The sequence below is a fragment of the Carya illinoinensis genome, chromosome 1 (assembly GCF_018687715.1).
Source record: "Carya illinoinensis cultivar Pawnee chromosome 1, C.illinoinensisPawnee_v1, whole genome shotgun sequence".
Classification (NCBI taxonomy): Eukaryota; Viridiplantae; Streptophyta; class Magnoliopsida; order Fagales; family Juglandaceae; genus Carya; species Carya illinoinensis.
This window is the reverse complement of record NC_056752.1, coordinates 8042426-8061570: the sequence shown is the minus strand read 5'-3', so window position 1 is coordinate 8061570 and position 19145 is coordinate 8042426. Positions and strand designations below refer to the sequence as shown.

The following is a 19145-nucleotide window of genomic DNA, read 5'->3' as shown; positions in this document are numbered from 1 at the left end:
AAGAACAAGTGGCGGGCTCCCTGGATTACAAACGTTTATTGGAGGGGCGATCCGATAGCTTCGCTCTCTCTCTCTCTCTCTCTCTCTCTCTCTCACGAGAAAGCCGGGGGGAGACTAGAGAGAGACAAAGAGAGAGAGAGACAATCTCGTCGTCATCGTCATCAATGCCCTGGTTTCCTAAAACTCTTTCTTCAGTTTCGTGCTTGTTAATTTCCTTTTATCTCCCTTATACATGTGACTCCTCCTCAACCTTCCATTAATGAACCTTCCTAATCTTCTTCTTTCCCCTTCCTTTTGCTTTCCGCCGTTCATTCCATTTACCTTATTTTTGCTTTCTTTTTTTTATTTGGGATTTCTAAAGTTACTCCTTTTTTTAGCTGCTGCTTCTGTGCTTGCTTCTTTGTATTGCAATGGATTCGTGAGAGTGATTGGAAAGATTGAATAAAGATTAAAAAAAAAAAAAAGAAACAGAAGAAAGAAGAAGGAAGATGGAGAAGAAGAAGTATCCGATTGGACCCGAGCATTATACGCTTTTTGAGGAGGTCGGCCAGGGTGTGAGCGCTTCTGTGCACCGCGCTCTCTGTAAGCCCTTCGATGCGATCGTCGCTATCAAAATACTCGATTTCGAACGTGGCAATTGCGATCTGGTATCTTCCTATTTCCTCGTTCGGTGTTGAATTAGCGACCAATGTATCTATGTGTCTGAGTTTTTTTTTTTTAATTATCAATGATCATTTTGTGAAAACTTTCTACCTCAATAATATCTAGTGACGATATTCAGAAAGGTGCTTGATTGCCAAAATTGGTCGATATAAGTTTCAGCATTTGCTTCGGCAATTTTCACAATATCACAATTATGTGTTGTTACGGAATATTGTCCAACTTTTGAATGTATAGGAGAGGACTGAAATTGGGAGATGCTGATCTGATCATGCTATTCCCATGTCGGAACTAATTATATTGCACAGATTGAATTAATATCTGCGGGAGAAATCTTTTAGTCTCCAGATGGTCCTGCATCTGCCATTTTTATCAGTCTAAGCGTTTTTCTCAGATTTCTTTCACTAAACTTTCCTCTTAATTTCAATGGAACCTTTCTAGAATGAATGCAGTTTGTATGACATGTTTTGGATTGAAGTTTGCACGGTTCCTTTTTGTTTTTCTCAATCCTAATTATGGATGCGATTCTCGATAATTGTTTTGATATATTCTTTCATCCCTTCCGCAGAATAGCATTTCTCGGGAAGCGCAAACAATGGTCTTGGTTGATCATCCTAATGTCCTTAAATCACACTGTTCCTTTGTCAGTGACCATAACTTGTGGGTTGTCATGCCGTTCATGGCTGGGGGATCTTGTCTTCACATACTGAAGGCTGCATATCCTGATGGTTTTGAAGAGGTAGTTATAGCAACGATACTACGTGAAGTGTTGAAGGGTTTAGATTATCTACATCATCATGGGCACATACATCGAGATGTCAAAGTGAGTATTGATACTTCATCCCATTTCATTTATATCACGTATTGGGCAGGGAACTTTGGCTAGTTTTGCATGCATGGAAATGTTCGTAAGACTTTATTGTCCGGAAGCTCAACCGTTGTTTCCTTGTTCATTGTTTTGAACTAATTAATAACGTTTTTGCTGACGCGATCTCTTACTCATAGTTTTCTATCTAGCCTTCACTTGAGTACTATTGGTTCCTTGAATGGGGACTTACTACAGGTGCATTGATCCTCAATGCACATTCTTGAACCATCTTTTATTTACATCTGCTCATTTTGACTTTAATTGACATCCAACTTCTCATTTATAAGAATGGCAGCAGGCTGCTCTAACCAGGTAACTCTGTTGTCCACTTTTACTGGAGTGTGCCTGGTACCCCTTAACCAAAGTACGAGGCAGGTTTGGGGTGCTCCTGTACATACCAATATGGGATGGGGAATAGACAGGGTTTTTGTCACTCCAACCAGCCCTACTGTAGTGTACGCTATGTTTGACAGTTTGATTTTTCCTGATGCCTGTTATTTTCTTTATAAAGTTCAAATATATTGAGTGTGGACCCTTGAATGCTAAAAGTTTACTTCTAGGGTAGTCAAATATGTAGCTTTCCCTGGAGAATTGTCAATCCTGGCTAGCTTAGAATGCAAGGCAATGGTAACATAGCGGTGATAAACACAAATACCATTCATAGATGTGGTCCAAGAAGTTCAGATTGTATATATAGCATGATAAGGCTAAAAAGTGCACTAATGGTGATTTAAGAGATGTGAAAGTTGACAGACTATCACATTCTTGAGCCCACACAGAGAGTAGTGACATTTTTTATATTGCATAGTGCTACTTTAATTCATTCCTGCTGGATCAAAGTTAGTTCTATATTAATAACGTGTTTATTCTAATTGTTTCTACACTTACCATGATTGTTTTTTATCTAGTTCTTTGCTCATTACTATCTTATATATATTTTCATAGGCTGGGAATATTCTCATTGATGCACGTGGTGCAATCAAGTTGGGAGATTTTGGTGTTTCTGCCTGCCTGTTTGATTCAGGTGATAGGCAACGCGTGAGGAATACATTTGTTGGAACACCTTGCTGGTATTTTGTTATTACCATCTGCATATAGTCATTTTCCAACTTCCAAGTCATGATCTTCTGCAAGATATTATCTAGGGCAATAGTGTACACTTAGCTCGCACAAGAAATAGAAGTACCTTCTCCATTTAGAAAAAAAATAGAAGTACCTTCTCTATTGCACTTACTAACGTTTTGAAATGATAGAAAAATTTCAGCTAAATTAGAAGCTGAACCAATTTCCAAATGCTTAAAAAGCATGAGGCTCCTTGGTTCATTGACTTGTTGCTTCTTGTTACGTAACTCAAGAATCAAGGATTTCAAATCATTGTTTTGTAGGATGGCGCCTGAAGTTATGGAGCAACTACATGGTTATGACTTCAAGTCAGTCCAAGTTTCCACTGTTTTCCTAAAATGTTTACTCTGTTTTTTGATCCATTGCCTCCCTTCCATTCATAGGACAGTTATGTTTGCTCTTTTTGTTTTCATATTTTTTCCTGCAGGGCCGATATCTGGTCTTTTGGTATAACTGCATTGGAGCTTGCCCATGGTCATGCTCCTTTCTCAAAATATCCCCCAATGAAGGTGCATAGATTAAAATGTGACATGCTTTTATCAGCATATTCTCAGGAACACCCAGGAGCTCGTTGAACCTATCTAAAGTAAGTTTACTGTTGCCAGGTACTGCTTATGACCTTGCAAAATGCACCCCCTGGCCTTGATTATGAAAGGGATAGGAAATTTTCAAAGGTATGATGTCAACAACTTGGTAAATTCAGTTTTAGGTTATGTTGAAGTAAACAGTTTTTGGTCTTCTTCTTTGTCTTTAGTCATTTAAGCAGATGATTGCTAGTTGCTTGGTAAAGGATCCTTCAAAACGACCTTCTGCAAAGAAGTTGTTGAGGCATTCCTTCTTCAAGAAAGCTCGTTCGAATGATTATATTGCACGGACACTTTTGGAGGGCCTGCCTGTTCTTGGAGACCGGATTAAGGCATTAAAGGTCAGGTTACCATTTTTGATAATTTGACAATGGCCAAAACCTTTCTATGCTATTTTAATCTGTACCTAGCAACATCCTTTTTCCATTACAGAGAAAGGAGGAAGACATGCTCGCACAAAAGAAAATGCCAGATGGACAGAAGGAGGAAATTTCACAGGTTGGAATTCTTCTTTTAAATAAATACAGTAAATTGTGTTATATTATATTTTTTGAGGTATGTAATCAATAGGTAGATTGATTTGATCAGTTTACATGACTAGGAGTCATCTGGTTACTGTTTTAAAGAAATTAATATTTATTCATCTGGGAAAATGTTTAATCCCTATGGAAACATTTGGACTGATTGTATTTCAACCACAATCTGGGAAAATTATTAAGTGTGCATTGGTTGCCAGGAAATTGCTAGAAAATGTAGGCCAAAATGATCAATGCATTTGACGAATGCTTTCTAGAGTTGCAGTTGCTGCCTTCATGAAAATTTCATGCCTCTTGCCAGTCATCACCTGAATCAACTTACCTGTAATCATCATCAGAGTTTTCATTATCTTTGTTTCCTTCAAGATACTATTTCAAAACCCTTGATTTTGTTATCATAAGTGAAGAACCATTTCCAGAAAGAGGAGAAGCCTACCGTAAACAGCATGTATATGACATGTTTTCCTAAAGATTAATTCCAAATTTAAGCAGTCAACAAAATCTAAGATATGAAGAGATATGGTTGCACCAAAAAGCAGACATCTGAGCATACAAAGATCAAAAGAATTGAGCATTTGTGCTTTGTGGTGCTTCTTCTGTTTGAGGCAAAAAATTATATTTTCAGGCAAAATTTTCCATCAGCCTAGGATCATTTTGCTGGGGTATGTTTTTGGTCTTGTTAGTCTTTCATCTGGAGTTTATCAATATATGCTTCAAATGGTAGCAATATCCATGTGACAATCTTAAACTGGGTCTCTCTTATCACCCATTCTTGTCAAATGCAGCGTGATGCCTTTTTCTCTGGCCTTTCTCTCTTTACAGTCATAATAATTTCTCAAACTTACCACATACTTATAGGTAATGATGTTTAGTATTTACTAATAGGTGTGTGAAATTATTCATACTGCTACTGACAAAAGATAACATGAATGATGCTTGATGCGTCTATATTTTTTATTGGTTTTATATATTTTAGAGGCACTGGGGGAGCAAGACGTCAAGCTAAATATCCAAAGAAAATTTAAGTCTAAAGTACGACCTAATTAGGAGTGTATATACATATGTATGTGTTAGACCATTGATAGAAATTGTAAGGCCTTGTGTAATTACAATCATCCAAAGAATGGCCGGATTCCCAGTAAGAAATGGGGGAATTTGAAAAGCTAAGATCTATCATATGCATAGGTGGAATGAAAGGATGACAAGGGAATATATGTACATACATTTATATATGATGTATATGACACAAATTTATGCGTGTCTAATGTTTTAGCTTTCTCTGCTGTATAACCATTTTACTTAATTTCCGCTAATTTACACATAGATTAATGCTTTTAACAGATTATTCACAAAAAGTTTGATTTTCACACACTTATTGCACAATCTTTTAATTGAAGCCAATTTAAGTTATCCAAATCTTGTGGAACTTAAATTTCTGGGTCTCCCTCTATATATTATTTGCTATTGATGGATGGAAATTAGAAAAGCCCAAAGTTGAACTAATCTTCCAAGGGTTAGCATCATCCTCTTTTCCTTGTTCTCATGCATGCATGTGACCCCTCAATGGTGATGAACCTGATGTTTAGACTTTTAACAAAAAGTGTAGGGATGACATTCATGTGAAGAAAAGAGGCTAATATATCGATATCAAATAAAACCTTTCTATTTTACTGTTTGTTTGTCACTAGCAATGACTTGTATATATTCACTCTGTGGATGAGTATCCAGTTTCTTTTATGTGTTCACTGCATCTGTATAATGACCAGATTGTATCAGTGTCGGTATATGGACATCTTAGACTTCAGAGCAAGGTTTTTATGTTTTGATGCTGGTACCATCTTTTTATACTAGAAGTAACTAGCTTTCTATATTTTTTTCCCTTTATTTTTAGAATGAATATAAACGAGGGATTAGTGGTTGGAACTTCAATCTTGAAGATGTGAAGGCTCAGGCTTCCCTGGTACTGCTGTCTGTCTTTTTTCTTTGGAGACATAATCATGAAATGTCTTAAAGTTCCGCAAAATCTACTGAACAAACGAATATGGTTCTCATTATGTCAGATTCAGGACGTTGATGACCCTATAACTGATGCCAATCAAGGAGGGAGCTTAAATTCTCTGTCTGCATTAGATGTGGTTGAAAAGCAATCGCAGTTCCAAAACTCTTGCCAAGTTGTGGGCATGGTATGTATCAACTATAGTTAAACTTTAGTTGGAGATGTATGACATTTCAACTATGTTTTTGGAAGTTATATTTGTGTTAACAACTTTTATAAATTGACTTTTTCTTTTTTGAACTTTTAGAAGTTTCTGTGTGATCTTGATCCTAATGTTTTACAGGATGATAGTTGTGTTATGCAATATCAACCAATGCGGCTGCCATTAGTTGACTCAACTACAAATGAAGTCAAGTATGTTATCTGAAATGCTGTTTTACACAACATTACTGCTCAATCATGTTGCTTGCTTAGTTTCTTAACTTTTTAGCAGTGAGAAATTTTCTAAACTTACAAAGAGTACTGCTTCTACCTAGGAAGTGTTGCTCTTCTCTAAGATAATGTTGTGGCCAAGAACTTTTGGTTAAGATAATGTCCATGTAGTCTAAACTAGTCTGGTTTATTTTCCAGAATCAAATGCGACAAATCTGATGATGACTCTAGCATTGCTAGTTCATGCAATGAACTGCACATTTCATTGAATTGCTCACCGCGTCATGATGATCATGCTGAAAGCAATGTGGCTGACAAGACTGATCTGGAGAACAATGGAAAACTATCAGAGGCAACAACCAATTCCTTTCATTATGGAAGGGGAAATTCATCAGCCAGCATGATTTCACCCGAAGTTACTATTAAAGGAGAGAGGTTTGACTCTACATCTATATAATTGTTGGGCCTTTTGGCATAACCAGAACAGTCACCTTCTTTTAGTTTCTGAATTATCATGTTAATCCAAGATTTTAATTGAGAAAGATATCATATTGCACTTTCTAATTAATTGAAATTCCCGAGCCAATATCAACTATTTATTTAATTCTATTGTACCTCAGAACAGTGGAAGAATAAATGGCTAAAAGTATAAGACATAACCTGACATTAAGCGATAAAGAGTAAAGTAGGTTACTTTATGAAGTCCTGCAAATGGATTCATTCGTAATTTGGTATTTTTTCCAAACCCCTAGGGGTAAAGATCTTGGTTTTGGTGGTATGTTCCTTGCAAGGTCCAAGGTTCGAATCCCATTGGGTGCAAATGTCCTCTATGGGCCATTGGACTTGGGGATTTTCCCCTTAAATTACCTCCTTGCCAAGGGCCTATGTATTCCCGGGATTAGTTGGGGGCACTGTTCCCCGCTGCCAATAAAAAAATTGGTATTTTCCATGTCAGTGCAAATATGAAAACTGGACTAGCTTTGAAATTCCCAAAGCTCAGAAATTTAAATCTTTTATGGTCTGAAATTTCAAGATAAAAATGGGCATGGTAACAACATCAGATCTGATAGATAAAAAGTGTATGTCTGCTAATAACTTTCCTGTTTTCTTATCTATCTTTCTGACTTGGCAGTGTACTCATCCCAACAAAATTGTGTATAGAAAGAAATAAAATCTAATGGCATGCCCATGGCTGTTATTAATTTTGACCTTCCCTAGTAACAAATAGAATAATTTCATCAAATAGCATTAGAAATGATGCAAAACTGCTTCGTCCTCTTTAGTAAACTTTTCCAGTAAATACAGCATTGAGTTATCCCATTATATGTATATCTCACACATTTTTTTCCTTCTATAGTTAATCACTTAAATATAATGGTATTTTCAGCGATAAGTTGCAATATCTGTACCAGAACACTGCAAGTTTCAATGCAGCAACAGTTACACAGGCAGCAGATGATGTGCTCTCTGAAGTTTCTTCTAAAGCATCCAGATCATCAGGTAGAGCTAAAAATTTCTTACTATTTTTCTTATATTGAATTTTAATTCGATTGATGTGATTGCTTTTTGATCACTTGCTCTCATATTCTGGCAATGTAATATCTGCACTTTTAGTTAATTTAATTATTCTTTCAGCAAACAGTGATGAACTTGACGAGAAAGCAAAGGCACCAGTTGTTCAGCAGAGAGGACGTTTTAAAGTTACATCGGAAAATGTTGACTTAGAAAAGGTGATTCTTATGATTCCAGCTCTGATACCTCTTTCTTGCAAAGGCTAATATGTTTCCCTCTCTCAGGTGGTCCCATCTCCTCCACTGCAAAAGAGTCACAGTCTGCAGGTGAGTTTAACAGTGCCTAGGTCTGGTCAGATTTCCTCCCCTTCTACACACAAGTTAAACTAGGACCTACCCCTCCCCCACTCCACCCTTTTGATCTTGAGCTAAAACCCTAGCGCTTTCCTTGGTTGTCTTTGTAATGTTTTGGTGGTGTTGCATGAACAACTATTCACCAAAACAAGAAAAAGGCACATAAATCATTCATGTATAAAACTGCCCAATGTACATTTGTTGTTCCCTCATCGACATTCTTGTCAATTGCTTATTTCTTTGATTGAGCAATTGCTTCTATGTACTTGTATTCCTTGACTTCTATCATTGGCTTCTGGCTGTTTCTACCCTTAAGAGTTGCATTGCAGGTACCTTGTATTGCTACTGCTCACTAATTTCTTTACATTATAAAGACTCCCTCCAATATTATATTTCTTTACTTAGAGCATCTTTAGCCTTATCAACATGTCCTGTGGAATGAAGAACAATAGAAAGTTACCTCTTTCATACTAATGCGTATGTAAAGTGTTCCTTGGAATAAATGACACCTTATTTCCCCTTACATACAATTTGGAGGGTGATGTCATGGGTTCAATCTGGTATTGGTGCTTGATGCACCTTCTCAAATAAGCTCATTTATGAGAAATACTTAGTTGGATAATCCAAGAAAATGCCAGAGCATAGGGTTGATTGGTGCTGTATGTATAAGGAGAGGGTGAGGAATCTGTTGATCCCCTTTTATTTTTTATAAGTTAGCTAATGCCCTTAAGAACTCTGGTTTTGGTCTTTTTGGGATATGTCCAGTCATTATATGATGAATGGTGGATTTCTTTGTGTTGGAAAGGTTACTTTGAGAGTCTTCAAAGTGAAATCTTGTGGAATTTGATCTTGATTGTTTAATGTGATGTCTTTGGAAAGAACATGTGATTGAAGTTTTGAAGACTTTTTAGAGGACGGAGGTGGAACTCAAGGCTTTCCTCTTTAAACCCTTTTCCATTGGAGGATTGCTCTTGACTGTTTTTCTTTTCTAGCTTTCTGGATTTTCTTGAACTTTTACTTCTTCAAGTTAGGTGTTCCTCTCATATACTTACTCTGTACTTCGGTTTCAATTTTTATAATATGTTTGTCTTTTCTTTTTCTGATTATTAATATGAATTTGTCTTAGATATTGTTTATCCTTTCTCTCGCTGGATACTTTTCTAGCTATAGTTGCTGTTTTGTCCTTTTTTATTTTTACTGGTAACACCAGCTACTTGTGCAATTCAAAACCTTGACCATACCCTCCATCTTATAATTATTGGGAGAGGAGGTACACAATTTTCATGCCGATTGAGTACTTATGTCAAATTTTGAAGTTCAGGTGTGATAATAAGTCAAATTTTGTTAAAAGACATAGTGCTCTGGTGAGTTTCTAACTCAGCAAGTCTAGCTTCCTTTCAAATTATGCACTCGAGGATTGGTGCTGTTGGTAAAATGTAGCTTTTTCACCATTTCTATGTGATAAAAGTGCTGCAATCTGCATTAAAATGTAATTGTGTTAAGTTGACCCGAGCAGGGATTCAATGGATGTCGAAGAAGAGTTAGGTGTAGGACGTTGACCATGGTCGCCTATATGCCTTTTGAGCTATATATTTGGCTGACAGTTTGCAGTTTGCACATATATGCTCCAGAGACAGAAAATAGTGTTTGTACTGTTTTAATGAATCTCTTTGTAATGTGCTATGTAGGTGATTACCCCACAACCTGCAATTCTTCTACCATCACCTCTACCATCCCCTACACGACCACCTTCTGATGCTGCATCACCAAATCTTGCTGCCTATTCTCTTTTCCCAGTGTTGCATTCTGTTTTGCAGTCAAATATTGTTCAAAGGGTATGGCTTGCCATATAGTTTTAGTTTACAATTTAATTATCATTTGAGTGTATTTATCATCTTGTTTTCAACAGGATAATATTTTAAGCCTAATGAAGCGAGTTGCTGCTGGTGACTCTACAGGTTTAGGAAACAAATGACCCTTCAGTTTGAACATTTGAACATCAACTGATATTTGATGATGTTAACTTCGTTACTTTCCCCCTACACTGCAGCCAACTGTGTGGTTGATGGAGTAGGCATGCCAACACATATGGCCGTGACAGATAAATCTTTGGTATGTAATGATATATAGGTTTATTTGCTTGCTTTCTCTCTCAAAAGAATCATCAAGCAACTCTCAGAATTTGCATGAGTGCCAAATCTTTATAACATATTTATTCTTATAATATGCTTGCTCAAGAGCACATCAATCCAGAAATTCATGATATTCTTGTATTGCAGTCAGTTAAGAATTGCATAATCAAATCAAAACTGATTTTATGAGAGAATGTTAAAGAACTTGTCAAATCTGGAAAATGAGTTAATGCAGCTTCTTTGAAGATAAGCACACTTAATACTTGAACTAGTATTTGGTAACTACTGGTTTAGTATTAAATGTTGTTAGGGAAAATTAAAACGACATCGTTGAAATTTCCATTATATGAGGTTAAAATTGCAAATTGGTATTTGCTCCACACAATCAAACTAGAGTGTAGGTCATGCTATGGATGGGAAAACACTTGAAGGCAAAAATTATCTAGACAAGATTAGGAAAAAAAAAAAAAATACAGGATAGAAGGTTCAATATTAAGTTTACTTTTTGGTGGGCTTGCAAGTATTTAGTCAGAGGGATTATCTCTTTTTCCACATCATTTACACATACAACATCAATTAACTAGAGTGATCCTCCTTTTAATGAGATTATCTTTAGTCAGAGTTCTACTCAGTACAGCTCGCCAAGCAAAAATCCACAACATTCTAGGGGGCTGTATTCTAGCTGAATACACATCCAAAGAAAATGGATACCATTATACCCTCTTAGTAGTATGTAAAGAGAGCCTCTTAGCTTCCAAACTATATGCAGAGACGTCCCTCTTTCTCCCCAGTTTCAATAAATGGAACTTTTCTTCAATTTTTATCTTTGAGCTATAATTCCTGGCAACTCCCCACGTAATGGGAATTCTCTGTTCTTTTATAAAAGAAAAATAGCTAGAAAGAAAAGAAACTCCAAATCTACTCTTGTTAAGCCAAGAGTTGATCTTTTAAAACAGTAGCTTTGAGATTTGTTTCTTTGTTGGGCTCTATTTCTTGTCGCATTTAAATTCTTTTAATAACTTTAAGACTCTTTAAGTATTTTGCTCTATTTCTCTACTCTTATGAGTCCTTTTGATTTTATTTAAGGGAAATTACAAAAAGCAATCAGAACTACCACTTAATCGTAATTACACCTCTAAACTATGACTCCTGACAACTTACCCCTAAATTGAACCTTTTATTCATGAGTTGCCCCCAAGTTAGATTGAAGGGTAAAATGATGATCTTACCCTTATTTAGGATAGAAATAACATAATCTGCTTCTACTATGAAGAATGAAAAAAATAAGAAAAGAAATTGGTGAGCCACCATGATCTTACCCGTTTTTACTTATCATTTATCCAAATATTCTTGAAGTCTATGGAAGCTGTCCAAAGAGAAGACTGTTGAAAAAGAACGTTGTGGTGTCCCCAAAATTTATGAAGGAGGGTAATCTCATCCAATTTAATGCTCCAATCTTACTCAGGGACCAGCTTATAACAAAAATTTGGTTTTGAGAGGTAAGTGATTATTACAAGTCATAATTTGGAGGTGTGTCTAAGAATAGGGGTGGTACTTTGGTTTTTCTTAGTTCTTTATTTAAAGAATATTTGGATCAATAATAAGTAGAGAAGAACTTAATGAAATGAAGATATTTTTATGTGATGACACATGCATCAGAGTAGGTTCTTAAAATCCTGTTTTCTATTTTAGTATAATACTTAACATCGACAGCCAGAGAAGTCGCTCTTGTTACACTTGAAAATGACTAGTTCAACAATAAGTTGAGAATACTAATTTGATGGCTTCCCTATGAAATGTGGTATTTGTTATACTTCAAGAGATTATTATGCTAGCCATTAACGCTAGACAACATCTAATAGATTAGATGTTTTCAATTATTCATCAAAAAAAGATTATATGTTTTCAATTGAAATGATTGATAATAGTCTTTTGCACTGCCAACCTAGCCTAGACCTGTTGGTTTTCTAGGAGGATTGTTATGGCATTGTGAGATTGAAAATCCCCAAGATGACCCTATCAACAAGCTATACATGAGACCCTCTAATCATCAAATCTTATGACTCCAATACTGCAAGCTTTATCTTAAATAAAATTATTTGACCACTTTCCCTCTAGTTGGAGAACACACACACACATATATTATGGCATTGATCCAATGATATTCTATTTAAAGACAAACCAGCACAGTCTGTATTTGTGCACCCTTAAATTGGCAAGTGATAACAATACATGTTGTGAAGATCTTTCCAAATGCTTTAGAAGAAGTTGTATTACAATCCACAGTGGTACCCTATGTGTTTCCAGAGATTGGCTAGTCACATTGACCACAAAGGAGATATCAAGTCTTGTAATAGACAGCTAAGTTGACTTTTCTGCACATCTCTATACTTTCTTGGATCATTTATAAGCTCTCCATGACCAACTATCAAATTCAGATTTGGATCCATTAGAGTGTCAAATTGGTTTGGATCATAATAAACCTGTATATTCCAAGTTATCTAGTGTATACTTCCTTTGAGTGAGGCTAGTCCCACTAGCCAGCCCAAGCCATCACTATGCCAATAGAATATCTAAGTTTGTCTATGTCTTTATAATAAAATTAGATTTACATAAAATGCTTTAATTCTTCAGTTCCCTTGCATCTCTGTATCCGGAATGATATTATTAACGTGAGTATAGAATGTAGCCAGTGAATGGAAGACCGAATGATTTGTTTGACCTCGTGATATACCAAATTCCAGTGCTTTCTCTTGAAATTTCCCAAACCATGCTCTAGGCAATGGTTCAAACCCTAAATTATTTCTTTAACTCACCTTCCCTCACTCCTGAGCAACAAACCCAAGAGGCGTGGCTCCATGTGTACTTCTTCACAATGATTGATAGAAACTTTGTACCAAAACCAAAGAAACTTTATTATTAACGTTATGAAAGTTCTCACATCTAGTTTGTACCAAAACGAAAGAAACTTTGTAGCTTTATAGATACATACAACAACACTTACAGAAGCATCATAATTTTATTTTGCTAACCCTCCCTATGAACAAGATAAAGATAAGATTATTTAATCGATAGATAAGGCCCAACTACTAAGATGAGCTGTGACTATGACAATCTTGTATAACAGGCATCATTATATGCTCACTAATGGATTCCTCATGGATCTTAGTCGTAAAGCTGGAGAATTAAGATCATACTTTTTTGTTGAAGTCATCAAATTTGTTGTATATGTGGGCTATAAACCTAGTGATGTCTTCCTTCACAAGCATGATACTGTATCTCAAATCTAGGTTTACATCTTGACCTCGCAATAGCTTGTGAGCACCTCGGTGTTGAAGAACAAGCAAAATGGTTATTGGAAGAAGTTGCACTATAATGTGGCTTACCTAATTGCTTTCCTTTTTTCTCTAACCTTTCTACTCCATTCAACTCTAATTCTATCACACAAAAAATCCTCTGCATTAATTGTTGCTGTGGAAATCCTGCCTTCTATTTGCTTACAATTTGGTCTTTACAGTACCCCTCAGGGAACATTATAAATATTAACCTTCTATACCTTTATACTAACCATCCTTGTTAAAAATAAAAAACCCGAAACTCTAAAAATTAAAACGCTAAAATCACCTATCTGCTTCTAATCTTGGAATTTAAGCGCTGTCCTACATCAGGGCATTGTCGCCCATATGTTAACCCTAAATCAGTTTATACCCAGCCAGATCCTGCATGCTGTGAAGGTACTTGGTTTAAACACCTTGATCATGTTGGTTTGTCCCATTCAGCCCTTGGTGACTATGGCCAGACTTCATCCCTCATGTTAACGATTTGAAAATGCAATTAGTGTGCTTCTTGCTTCTAGTCGTATAATGAGAAATTGTGCTTTGGTTTGATTGTACGGATTTTGATATCTGATTGCAGCTTGAAGAAGCTCATGACAGAGAGAAGGAGTTGCTTCATGAAATAGCTGAGTTGCAATGGAGGTATTAACATCGATGCACCACATGCAGACTCAGTGATTAAATCACCCTCGACGGCTAACATTACCTGATCCTTTCTTTGTTACTTGTAGGCTTATACGTGCTCAAGAGGAGCTCCAAAAATTAAAAACAGAAAATGCTCAGGTTAATATATTACATAAATTTATCACATGCCTTAGTTTGTATACATTCTAACATGTCAGTTTCAGGTATGATTCCATTATCTAGCTGGTGCTCTCGGGTGGATATATAACAAATTTTCAATTTCAAGAATACTGACAAGTTTAGGGGAAACAAACAGAGATACAATTACTAAGAGGTGTATCATTTACTACTACAGGTTTATATTATTGGTCATGTTATCTTGGGGTAGTGATGATGAGAAACTAATTATCACGTATTCATTGTTGATAAATCTTTGTACATGATTTTCGCATTTTGTTCCTTTATGTTTTGCTTTTGAGTTGTAAATATATAAAGGGGCTATATGTCAGTCATATATTTGGCTTCTCTATCTCATTTATTAATATTATATGATTAAATACAAGTGGTGCTATTTCTGTATGATAATCCTTTTTTCCATTGAATTATTAAAGAATATTGGATAAACAGGAAGGTTGACAGGCGTGCCTAGATTTTACTTACATTTTGTCTTTCCTAAACCCTAGTAGCCATTCTGAGTACATTCTAACTGTCAAATCCTTAAGAGATATATATGCTTTAGCCACAAAGACATCACACAAAATTAAAAGCACAACTAACTTGGTATGATGTGCTTAACCGAGTTAATGGCATGTTGCTATATATGATCATTATCCCTAAATTTAAGTAGTACTGATCAATTCGAAGAAAAAAATAATGATCATTTGTTTAAAGTTGGATCTCATGTCTATGATCATTATCCCTAAATTAAGTAGTGCTGGTGATTGACTTTTGGGGCCACATACTTTCTCTGAAACTAATCCACAACCCATAAAAACTTCATTTTGCACTATAATTTTTTAGTTTTACTGCATTATATAGGAGAAAAGGTGCATGGCCAAAATAGAGCACTTGCTATATAAAGACTGCATCCACCAAGATGGTGATCATATATCAGTACCACACTCCCAACACTACACATATATACTAGGTTTAATATCCATAACCATGTCTACACACAATGTTAGCAGTGAAAGTATGCTTCTGGATACGGGACCGGTTCCGCTTTGGCTCTGGCATTGTAGAGTCGGCAGTTATGCCATTACCAGCTTGGAATCTGCTGCAGTGAAAACATTAGAATCTGTTGGTAGCACTGGACAGGAAAGTACTGTCACATAATCTGCCAGTTAGTTGATTAGTATGTTGAAGTAATAATAGTGCTGGAAAATTGTGAGAGATTGGGGCTTGAGTCTAGCAGCTAGCTTGAATCAGGAATGTTCTAAATAAGCAGTACTACTTCATGTGTTTTGGCATGAAAAGCTAAATTATAAAGTTAATTAAATAATTAAGATCATGGTACGTCAGAGTATAAGGTTAGTTTTATTGTAAAATAGATTTAAAGGATCAAATAGAGCCACGTCGATTTGTGGGTTTACTTTTATATAATTCTTTTGTATCCGTAGCACTTCTCATGTTTAGGTATGTAAGTATATGTATATATATAAGGTTTAATTCCCACCTAAAAAATATGGGATGATTTGAAATCATGTGCTCCTACTTAATTATATTTCAATAGAATTATTCATTGCTACTCTTTCCTCTTGAAACCATAAGAATCAGATTCGGAATCCATTTCATATATATGTACATGATTTGCACTTCACGAAGGCAAATAAAGCCATCTTGTCTAAATTTACGACTACCAAGATACTTATTTCTGCATCTTTCATAGATAAACAAATAGAATATTAAATACCCCTTCTTCATCATCCTCAATTAAGTTCAACATACATATATAAGAAAACGATGATCATCTCAAGACTGATCATTTTGGCAATGGATCTCTAAGCAATATAGCAACATCTTTCCCAACATTGGTATATCCATCCTCGTTCTTGTAAACGACATCTACAGCTCGTGCAAGATTAAGAACGCGCATAAGGAGAGGCATTGGCATAGCAATTGGCCTTGTGCACTCCTCATTGATGTCTTTCCATGTATCTGTAATTTGCCTGCCGAATTCTTCGAGCGCCACTTCTTCTGAGACACCATATTGCTTCATGTAGCATTCAACGGAGGAGGCAACATGGCCCCTCTTGCTCAAACTAGAAATATAGTTTTCATATTGGTAAAAAAAAAAAAACGATAAAAACTTGTAACTGTTTACAACTTGAAATTAGATTGTGCAGAATGATTAATTGGTTGCATACTTTGTGTGACCTCATGTCATCCGTGAGCCTAGCAATTACTGATGAAGCCGTGATAATCTTGGGGTTGCTGAAGATCCATTTAAAGGCCTCCTTGGTAACCATTTCATGACCCATACCAAGAAATGACACGCTGTGAGCATCGGGAGAGCAATGGTTACCAATGCAACATGCATATATTCCTCCATTGTTGGGATGCGTTTTTCGTGGAAAAACATTGCTTCACTGAAGTAAGCTCGAACCAAAACTTTCATCTGATCAAATGCATCATTAAAGCATTAACATTCGTAAACACAATGCAAGAAATAAGTACGTACTAGCCAAGAAAGCATGAATATTATTAAAGTTAATGCTTGTATCTTACAGCTTCTTTTGCATAGAGTACAAGGCATGATCTTCCTTGTTTTGCCAGCTCCTGTTCCACTTCTTCGAAAATGTCCAAGACTGCCCGGTAACATATTTGCATGTATTCTGGAAGTTGATCTACGCTACTAATTGCCCACCTGAATTTAAATCATGAAGATTCGGTATATACACATCAAAATCTTAAAGATTCAGTGTACTAACCTCTCAATTGCTTCTGTAAAGATCTGGAGTTCTTCAAGTGTGCCATATGCATCATAAATATCATCAATGGTGGATGTCATGGCAATAACTTTTGTTAGTATTTTTCTTGCAAATGAGTACTGGGGCTCAAAATACACTGCCACTACACAAAAGAAGCACTCCACAACTCTGTCTCTTGCAAAAGGAAGCTTCGTTGAAAAATCCAACAGTTTCCACCACCTACCATTCAAATACATTATTAAAATTATAAATTTATTAATCTACACAACTAGAAAGTAATTAATGCATGCAGGTTTGACATTTTTAAACGATTTGATGATTAATTAGTACTATAATTACCTAGAGATATGACTAAGTTCTTGTCTGTGCAATGACTGCACTAACTCGAAATCTAATACTGCAAGCTTCAGAAGAGTTGTGTTATGTGAAGGGTCATGATCTTGGTAGATAGAAATGTAATGCCTTGCCTCAAGCCTCGGAATGCCCTTGTGCAGGGGCTGCTTCAGGGCACGAGTTATCTGTGCTGCTAATAATGGACTATTACAATTTAAAGGGCATGATGCTATGGGCTCAAGTTGAGAGGTGGTGAAAGCAAGTGCCTCATCAAGGATGTCCTCTCCATGAACCCTAAGATGTGCTGCTTCGTAAAAGGCTAGCATGCCTGGAATGTTGGTGTTGATCATGCTTGTCTTGAATTGACCTTTCTTATCGCCTTTAAACTTGTTAAACACATCAGCTTAAACATATATAAAAAATGAAGCAAATTAGAATCAATAAATTATATTGAATTAAAGATACCACATGTATATATAGCTGGAAATTACTTATTTAAAAAATCCTAGAAAAACTTTATCATGTTCCCTAGATGCATGTATGTTCATGGTTCATGTATTTGGTTCAGTAAATCATGATGTACTCTCATGGTTCATTGCATGGACTCTTTCAGAGTAGTTCTCTCTAGATGGTTCTTAGGGATCTAAAGTCTCCCCTTCTCAAATTTTCAGGCCACAACCTCCTTAAAAAATAAAATCAGGCCAGAATTGTTCTTGTTATCTTTCTTTACCTAAACACCATTCTACTAGCATCAATCACAAATATATATATATATATATATATATATATATATCCCTAGCTTGTGGCCATACATTAATATATAATACAGTAATAGACTTATAATAACATCCACAGAAGCTAGCATACCACATGAAACACGAAATCCTTGTTGACGGAGCAGTCGAAAACGAAGGGCGAGATTGTAAAGATCATCATCATCAGCGTCTCCATGAAGATGCAGGGTAGCATATATATGTTCAAGTGCTTCTTGAATCTCTCCTTCAAAGTGGTATGCCACTCCTAGACGCTGTAGTGCATTAATCAAGTTCATTACTTCATGTTGTGGAGATTGAGTACCTGCGGAGCTGGCTATTATCAGCTCCCTTCTCACTTCTGCAACAAGTTCTTCAACTGCGCCAACTTTACAAGCATGTATTCCCTGCATGCTATATCAAATTAATCTCATGAATTACTTTCGGCCACAATAAATAATAATACCTCGTCATCGCAAGTGTAGTTGATGAACAGATCTCCCCATATGCTTGGATGAAATTCTGCAGTCCGCCTAATAGCATGATCTGGTTTGTCATTTTGGGGTAAATCATCAGCTGCTGAGGCTTGAATATTAGACATACTTTTCTTAGTGCAAATTAAGACAATTGAGATACCCTTTTGAATAATGAGAAATTGTGCTAGCTCATGATCTTGGGGAATGGTTGTATAGGGAAGAGTGCCATAAATGGGAAGCATGGGAAAGGGACAATGAGTTCTACATATGATAGAATTCCCATGTGCTAGCTTTTTCTTTTCTATTTTTGGAAAGTAAATAGAAGAAATCATGTGCTTACGTACGTACGTAGTATCAACTGCATGCACTTTAATGATATTAAAATTATGAGTAATGCTACGTACAGTTATTTTTACGTACTCTTTGCACACTCTACTGATATGATTGGCTGGATTAATTTTTTTTAATACACAACCAATCATATCACTGGAGTACACAAA

At 36.0% G+C, this 19145-nt stretch overlaps 1 protein-coding gene and 1 pseudogene across 6 annotated transcripts; one reads left to right on the top strand and one right to left on the bottom strand.

The window, feature by feature from the left end:
* On the top strand, positions 1–14739 carry LOC122309068 (serine/threonine-protein kinase BLUS1). Of its 6 annotated transcripts, none has more exons than XM_043122442.1 (22): positions 3–172; positions 378–647; positions 1229–1483; positions 2474–2598; positions 2914–2958; positions 3078–3159; positions 3256–3324; positions 3405–3575; positions 3667–3732; positions 5662–5730; positions 5831–5953; positions 6110–6180; positions 6397–6633; positions 7586–7698; positions 7834–7928; positions 7995–8036; positions 9752–9898; positions 9973–10021; positions 10114–10175; positions 14111–14172; positions 14262–14313; positions 14379–14739. In XM_043122442.1, the coding sequence occupies exons 2-22, from the start codon at positions 489–491 to the stop codon at positions 14382–14384; spliced, it is 2100 nt and encodes a 699-aa protein (XP_042978376.1). In that variant the 5' UTR covers positions 3–172; positions 378–488; the 3' UTR covers positions 14385–14739. The 6 variants fall into 6 exon arrangements, 5 of the variants coding, with proteins under 5 accessions (XP_042978383.1, XP_042978391.1, XP_042978376.1 ...); XM_043122436.1 differs by having other exon boundaries at positions 3–194; XR_006242342.1 differs by lacking the exon at positions 14379–14739 and adding an exon at positions 11552–11694 and having other exon boundaries at positions 1–647.
* Positions 14740–15205: 466 nt separating this feature from the next.
* LOC122309109 lies at positions 15206–18882 on the bottom strand (annotated as a pseudogene).
* Between the last annotated feature and the right edge of the window lie 263 nt (positions 18883–19145).

Coding starts and splice junctions, on each gene's coding strand:
- LOC122309068 (XM_043122442.1), top strand. CDS start 489: ATGGAGAAGAAGAAGTATCCGATTGGACCCGAGCATTATACGCTTTTT. Junction 3,733..5,661: donor AGAAGGAGGAAATTTCACAG/GTTGGAATTCTT, acceptor CTTTATTTTTAG/AATGAATATAAACGAGGGAT. Junction 7,929..7,994: donor AAAATGTTGACTTAGAAAAG/GTGATTCTTATG, acceptor TCCCTCTCTCAG/GTGGTCCCATCTCCTCCACT.